Source organism: Vulpes vulpes, chromosome 6 (genome assembly GCF_048418805.1).
Source record: "Vulpes vulpes isolate BD-2025 chromosome 6, VulVul3, whole genome shotgun sequence".
NCBI classification, from domain to species: Eukaryota; Metazoa; Chordata; class Mammalia; order Carnivora; family Canidae; genus Vulpes; species Vulpes vulpes.
In genome coordinates, this window is record NC_132785.1 from 126,611,544 (window position 1) to 126,619,166 (window position 7,623).

The 7,623-nt window shown below is 47.8% G+C and overlaps 1 protein-coding gene across 1 annotated transcript in view; it reads left to right on the forward strand.

Annotated features, from left to right (window-relative positions):
- Positions 1-7,420, forward strand: part of YY1 (YY1 transcription factor) — a 32,989-nt gene extending 25,569 nt beyond the window's left edge. Inside the window, exons 4-5 of the mRNA XM_026012568.2 lie at positions 1,372-1,530; positions 2,340-7,420. Coding sequence (XP_025868353.2) covers positions 1,372-1,530; positions 2,340-2,522 — 342 coding nt within the window. The 3' untranslated portion in view covers positions 2,523-7,420. The remainder of the gene's footprint in view (positions 1-1,371; positions 1,531-2,339) is intronic.
- Positions 7,421-7,623: the final 203 nt, after the last annotated feature.

Genomic DNA, 7,623 nt, shown 5'->3' on the forward strand with positions numbered 1-7,623 from the left:
CCCATGGACCTTTGTGAGACTGTAAACTCATGGAAATTGGGAAATTATTTTGGATGTTGCTAAAGTAAGCCTAATAAAGCTACATTTCCTTCACAATTTTCTTAATTTGCCCTGTTAACTGTGTGTTACCAGAGGGGTGCTTAATTGTTTTCAAATGTGATTAGCCTTCCAAATCAAAGGATCACCTAAGAAGTGACTTTGAGGTGTGGGTTGGGTCTGTCTCACACATGATTGGATGGATGAAAAACTAACAGAAAAATAAGTATCACATAGGTGAAGAAAAAGAAAAGGGGAAGAAAGTTTTAATGGGATAAAGAATTTTTAAAAAATCAGTAATTGGAGAAGGATGAGTCTCAGTGGGCGATTTCCTTCTAGTGACCACTCACGGGTTCTTTCGGTGCTTTTTCACCACGTTTAATGTGGAGACTTTGAAATGTAAAACTAGTTCCTTGAGGGGGGCAGCACGCACAGTAAGAAGCATTTGAAAACAGTTAGGCCCTGAGTGCCTGTCATCCCTCTAGCTTCTCTGTGTACTTTTCCAAATTCCATTTTTTAAAAATTACATTTGCTGAATGGAAGCACAGCCCTAGGGGCCAGGGTGCCAAAGCTGTGGCTCCCCCCGCCTCATGCCTGTGAAGCTGTCCTCCTGTTGTGCTGTCCCCTCATCCCCCACCCACTCCATCCCTGGACAGCAACTGCAGAAGAAATTGTGAAGGCCATGCTTGTCCTGAGCACCACACACCCATCTGCCCCCCCTCCCCGCTCCGATGTCCGTGTGCCTGCTGCTTTTCCCGGTGTCTCACAAAATCAATTTCTTCTGTAGTTGCCATTCCTTGGAGACCCTCTTGCTTCTTTCTCTGTCAAGAAGGGGAAAGAGGCAAAGAGAGAAGAGGGAACAGTAGGCGATGGAGAGTGACAGCCCATTCTTGCAGCACAGAATGTGGGGCCCACCAAAGGTAGTGGTGGACTGCTGTCATTTCAACCCCATTTGTTTACCAGGGCTTCTGTTACTTCATCTGGGGGTCAGAGTTGGGTGAGGCAGCTGTGGTGTGGCTGGACGCCAGGCTGCTGGGTTCTACCCCCAGCTCGGCTCCTATGAGCAGTGTGACCTTGGGCAAGTCTACTTAAAGACATCTCTGAGCCTCAGTTTCCTGATCTGTAACACAGGGTTTGCATTAAATGAGAAGGCCTTTTCCAGCTTATCCGGTTTTTGTCTTAAGTAATTAAATATCTCTACTATGATACTGAGTAAACAGTAAATGGGGAGGTGGGGTGGGGGAGTTCTTGGGTCAGTGAAGGCTGTTTTTAAGTGGTTGAACCCTTTGTAACAGTTTGCAGCGTGAACCACTAAGCTTCTCTCTCTGTTTGAAGGGCTGCACAAAGATGTTCAGGGATAACTCTGCCATGCGAAAGCACCTGCACACCCACGGCCCCCGAGTCCACGTCTGTGCAGAGTGTGGCAAAGCTTTTGTTGAGAGCTCAAAACTAAAACGACACCAACTGGTTCATACTGGAGAGAAACCCTTTCAGGTAGATCCGGTCCCTTCCTCCTCTGCACTACCCGGCAAGTGTAGGCCGGGCTCTGGGCGCTAGAGAGACACAGCCCAGAGACTGAGACTCGGGCTCTCCGTGCTCCCTGGGTCCTGATGAAGCACCCAGAAGGGCTGCCCTGGGTCCTGTCTCCCTCGTGTGCAGTCTCTCCAGTAGTGGAGACGGGCGTACCGTGTATCGGGGTGTTGATGGGGGTGGATTGCTCAAGAAAGAGCAAGCCTGAAACTGCATTTCTAGTGCGTTCACTGTGGGACTGAAGCAATTTTTTTTCTGTACTTGGTGTAAGTATATTGAATTACCAATTGACAGCTTCTAAGATGTTACCATATGAGAATAAGTATCAGTGATGTTTTGTCTTGTTTTTAAGAAACCCAGAACAAGTGAACGAACTAGCAGTGCAGCTCTGAATTTAACATGGTTCTTTTTACCTGACACCAGAAACCTTCCTAATCATTTGTATTTTATTATTTGAAACATTTACACAAGTATGAAGACCTTCACATGATCCCGAGGAAGATTCTTGGTATTTCGCCAAGTGTCTCTCTTCCCTGATAATTAAATAATTCACGAGGGCTGTGCCTGGGTTTCAGAAGCTGTCCCTTCCGCTTGGCCTGCAATGGGACTGGCACATTTCCCCGGTGCTGGGAGGAGGACAGGGGTGGGGAGGGGGGGGACAAGGCACCTGGTGAGGGAGGCAGGCTGTTCTTAGGCACGGCTGTGCGCTGCCCACTCTCTTGATCACGGTCACAGGTCGCTGAGTTGGGTTATCTCTGGTCTTTCCCCGACAGTGCACATTCGAAGGCTGCGGGAAACGCTTTTCACTGGACTTCAATTTGCGCACACACGTGCGAATCCATACCGGAGACAGGCCCTATGTGTGCCCCTTCGATGGCTGTAATAAGAAGTTTGCTCAGTCAACTAACCTGAAATCTCACATCTTAACACACGCTAAGGCCAAAAACAACCAGTGAGAAGATGACGGAGAAGACCCTTCTCGACCCCGGGGAGCATCTTCCAGGAGTGTGATTGGGAATAAATATGCCTCTCCTTTGTATATTGTTTCTAGGAAAGAATTTTAAAAATGAATCCTACACACCTAAGGGACATGTTTTGATAAAGTAGTAAAAATTTAAAAAAAAAAACTTTAATAAGATGACATTGCTAAGATGCTCTATCTTGCTCTGTAATCTCGTTTCAAAAACACGGTGTTTTTGTAAAGTGTGGTCCCAACAGGAGGACAATTCATGAACTTCGCATCAAAAGACAATTCTTTATACAACAGTGCTAAAAATGGGACTTCTTTTCACATTCTTATAAATATGAAGCTCACCTGTTGCTTACAATTTTTTTAATTTTGTATTTTCCAAGTGTGCATATTGTACACTTTTTGGGGATATGCTTAGTAATGCTATGTGTGATTTTTCTGGAGGTTGATAACTTTGCTTGCAGTAGATTTTCTTTAAAAGAATGGGCAGTTACATGCATACTTCAAAAGTATTTTCCTGTAAAAAAAAAAAAAAGTTATATAGGTTTTGTTTGCTATCTTAATTTTGGTTGTATTCTTTGATGTTAACACATTTTGTATAATTGTATCGTATAGCTGTATTGAATCATGTAGTATCAGATATTAGATGTGATTTAATAGTGTTAATCAATTTAAACCCATTTTAGTCACTTTTTTTTTTCCGAAAAATACTGCCAGATGCTGATGTTCAGTGTAATTCCTTTGCCTGTTCAGTTACAGAAAGTGGTGCTCAGTTGTAGAATGTATTGTACCTTTTACCACCTGATGTGTACACCCCATGTAACAGAAAAGGGCAACAATAAAACAGCAATCCTACAGAAAGAATACGGCAGAAAAAGATCTGTAAGCACAGTCTTATTTCCTTTTGTTGTCCAGAATAATTATAATTCTCGAGCCTCCCAGAAATTGGAAGCTAAATAAAGCAACTCAAGTTTCCTTTATTTTGCACTCAACTACAGTGACTTGTGATTGCAGCGGTGCATAGATGTTTTAGGACTTCCTACGCGTGCTGAATTCTGGGAGAGAGTAGGTGACAGGCATCCCGAGTTAAGGAACTACCTCAGAGTACCCCAGACTGGGCCCGTTGGTGACAGGTTTTTGATTTTAGCTCTCCCCCAGCAAAAGTGTGACTGAAGCAGCTGCGCCCTGGCCTGTGTGTGCACGCGTTCAAGGTAAGCTGTCACCTGGACGGGGCGCGAGCAGAGGGGAGACCCGGGGCACTTGCATTGCTCGGGCTGCCTTCAGGGCAGCCCCAGCGGGTCCTTGGCTTGTCTGACAGGAAGGGCTTAGGGTTCTCGGCTGCTGGTAAGAGAGCCTTGGTTCCTCCATGTGGTAGAGGCTTTAAATGCTGGCACGTGTCGTGGGTGAGCACCAGTGGCTTTCATGCTTCTACCTGGACAGCGAGCACAGACTGGCAGGGTGATTAGATTATAAAGACAATATATTGTACTCAGTGAGTACTTCTCACATTGTGACCTCCTAAATGTACAATTATAATTCTTGGATTTTACTTAAGAGTCAAATACCAGACTTGTGAGACTATTTTATAAACTGCCATGATACAGCAAAATCCCCGTGTACTCAAAATGCAAATATACTGTGTGTGCTGCACGCTTGACTCTGCGAGGTAATTGAGACAAACTAGCTAATATAATATCTGTGGTTTATTTAAGATGTCCAGGACACCATCAGGCCAAAAATGTAGCCCTGTCTCTTAAGAGCTTCTCCATCGGTCCTGTACAGGAGGATTGGTGACCTAATAGCAGTGACCCTGTGGCTCTCCGGAATTTTGAAGTGCCTTCTGAATCCTAAATGACAAATTTAACTTGAGACGCTTTTTTTTTATTCGTTCAGAATCTGTTATCCATTGGGTAGTTTGATCAGAAGACCCCAGCTGTTCTCTGGATAAGCCAGGCTTTGCTGTATCTGGCAGTCAGGAGAGAGGTAAGCCGGTGGCGGAGGTCCCCTTCGAAGCTGCGTTCCCCAGTGCAAACGTGTGGTTCTTTTGACTAGACCTGGGGCGGAGGCCTCCACCGATGCCCGTGGTGTAAGCGCCCGTACCTGCCCTCTCCACCGTCAGGTGGGCAGCCTCTGGGTGGCTGTACTGAAAATGCCGCACCACCCCCGCCCAGCACTGCCACACGAGAGCCTGGTCCTGGCCCTGTCCTCAGGACTCCTGCCCAAGGGCCCACGGCTAAGCCGACTGGTGCCACAGGCAGGTGTCGCCAGCAGCCCCCCCAGAGCTACGCCATGACCTACAGAGAAGCCAGGCTCCCGTGTGGAGCGAGGTCCCCCTTCCTCTGTGCCTTGATCCTTTGGGGGATGCCTTGGTCATCTCTTGTGCCCCTTCTGTCTCTGCGGGGAACAGCCGTCGCTCCCCAGGGCCCTTTGTCCATGTGTCTTCTCTTGCGGGTCTTCAGAGTTCATCTCTGACAGGAATTTGATTGGGGGTTGGAAGACGATGGAATGTCCCAGGTTTCTGGTTGGCGGGGCGCTCTCGATTCCCAGTAGTGTACGTAGGAAGCTCGTCAGTGAGCGGCAGTGGGAAAATAGCCGTTGTCCTCATTGGCTGTAACCGAAACCCGTCGTGCTTGTGGTTAGAATTTATAATTTTGCTAAAGATGTAATTTTACTGCAGTTTGAAGTGGCGTTCTAACAGTGAGTCCCTTGTCTTGAGGATTAACCTGATTTATAAGTAATACTGATAGACATATTTTCTTACATCCGAGCTGAAATAAATGCATGTTTCTAGCATATGTAATATAAAAGTTCCAGAGGATAAGTTTACATTTAACAAGATGTTGTTTTCTATTTTTGGATTTCTTATTATTTTCCCCCTTTTTTGGTAGTGGGGGTCTCGGGGGAAGCATAATATTTGTATAAAGAACTGTCACCCCAGAGTGACATTTATTTTCCAAGGTGACATTGAACTCACGCTGTTGGTTTCATATGGTGTTTGTGTGCTGTGCCTAGATTCAAGGCCTGAGGATTTGAGGAAAATCAAGATCCCCCCCCCCCCCATTTGGTGTTCATGTGCAACTTCTTTTAAACATCACTTATTTTGCTGAATTTGACTAAAGCAAGGCCTTTTGACAGAATAGTATCTCGATGCCTGCCGGTGTGTCTGAGCAGAGCTATAGATGGTTTCTTCACAGATAGAGGACAGTCCCTTCCATTCAGCAAGAACCCAGAGAGACCCCACGGTCTGCCTGAGTAGCCGCCACAGTGCGGTAGAGGGGCTTCCTGCTGCCCCGCTCCGCCCAGTGAAACCTAGCTGTTGAACCGCGCCTCTATCCATGTCCCTGGCGCTGGCACACCTGCCTCCCCCCCACCCCCCAAAAGGGTTTGAGTGGGAAGCTGAGGACTCCACCTCGCACTGCAGGCAGAGAGAATCGATGGCTCCGTGTCTGGCTCCTCTGTGGCCTGGGATCAGCATGGCTTAGGGAAGCCATGTGATTAATCTTTGATTCCTTAAGTTCCTTCTGTTTTCTGGACATCTGACCACCAGCAAGAGCAAGGATCCCAGAGGTCAGTATAGTGGGAGAGCAGCAGAGGCTGCTCACCGGCGTCTCCCTCGTGCCATGACCCTGCCCTGAGGCTTCTTCCTAGCTGTTCCGGCCTGCCCGTCGTGGGGTGGCCTCAGACCCCTGGCGCTTGTCTAACCTTGTAGCCCTTTGTCCTGGTTCCCTTTGGAAGCTCAGCGGGTCCTGGCAGGTGCATGCCACCCAAACTCCAAGCTCTGCTTCCTTGCAGCCCCGGTCATGCATGCCCATAGCCTGCACAGAAGCGCTGAATGTCTGGCTAGGTCTCCTGCACCTTCCATTTACTGGCCTTGGCCAACTTGGTCACTGCTCACGTTGTGCGCTCAGGTTCCCTGGTTGCATGAAGATGGTGTGAGGCCCTTTAGAGCAAGCGGCATCAGGCTTCTAGAAGGAGACGGGCCCTTCCACAAGTAGGGGGGTATCCACGGCTGGAAGGCTGCCAGCATCCTGTCCAGGTCAGAGAGGCCAGCAGGGTGCTGGAGAGGATGTTTAAGCTGGGGCCGTGTGGGGCTGTGGGAGGGGTGGGTGGCGTACTGTTGACACACTTCTCCGCTCCCCTTAGAAAAACCGGAAGGGAATGTTGAACGTGAACCTGAGCATTAGTTTAGGTCAGCAGGCAAATCAAGCTTCCTGCAAGCCGGTCACCCCGCTCCCCAAGTTTCTGACCAGCGTTCTGGGAGTCTGCAGAGGGGGAGTGTGGTGGTAATCACGTTCATCTGAGTCGCAATGATTGATTTTCCACAAAGCGGCAAGTTTGGTCAAATTGCTTTTCCTTCAAGACACTCAGACGCCATAAGAAACAGCATCGGGATGTTGCGGGGCGGGGGCAGTGGCTGTGCTGCAGTCTGTTGGCTGCTCTCTGGGGGCCGCACAATGTCTGCATACATCGTGGCAGGGAAAGGGCATCAGTACCAAACACAATAACCTTTTTTCTACAACATCCATAACTGTTAACGAGGCTCTATTATCTACGGATGGTGATTGGTCAAGCCATTTTCATAGAACAATTCTGTTTTTATTCACTTGCTGGTAACTTCTGTAGGCCCTGACTCAAGGACTTAGCATTGTGTCTCATGTACATCTTTTCTTAAATGTTCTTTGCCATTTCTGGAATTGTCGTCCTTGGTTTTTCCTTAGCTCATAGGTCATAGATGCAGAAATATTATAGTATTTAAGGCATCCGCATCAAGCATCAGATGGCTTTGCATCCAGAAAAACATTTAACGATAACTCCGTTTGAAGCACCACGCATGTGTAACATGGCTCTATAAAATATAATAAACGCATAATGTTGTTAAGCTTTTTAACGCCTGTGATTCGTTCGTTTGTCCCTCGGTCCTCCAAGCCTCTGCCAAGGAATCCTGGCCCCTTGTGGGTTCCCCTCCAGCTCAGGAATGGAAACTCGCAGGGCCCCACTCACACCAGCCAGAAATGCTTCCTTCACCTCTCGGCTCCACGGTGGACGAGCGGGCCAGAGTTTTAAGGAGGACCTCACCCACTTTTTGG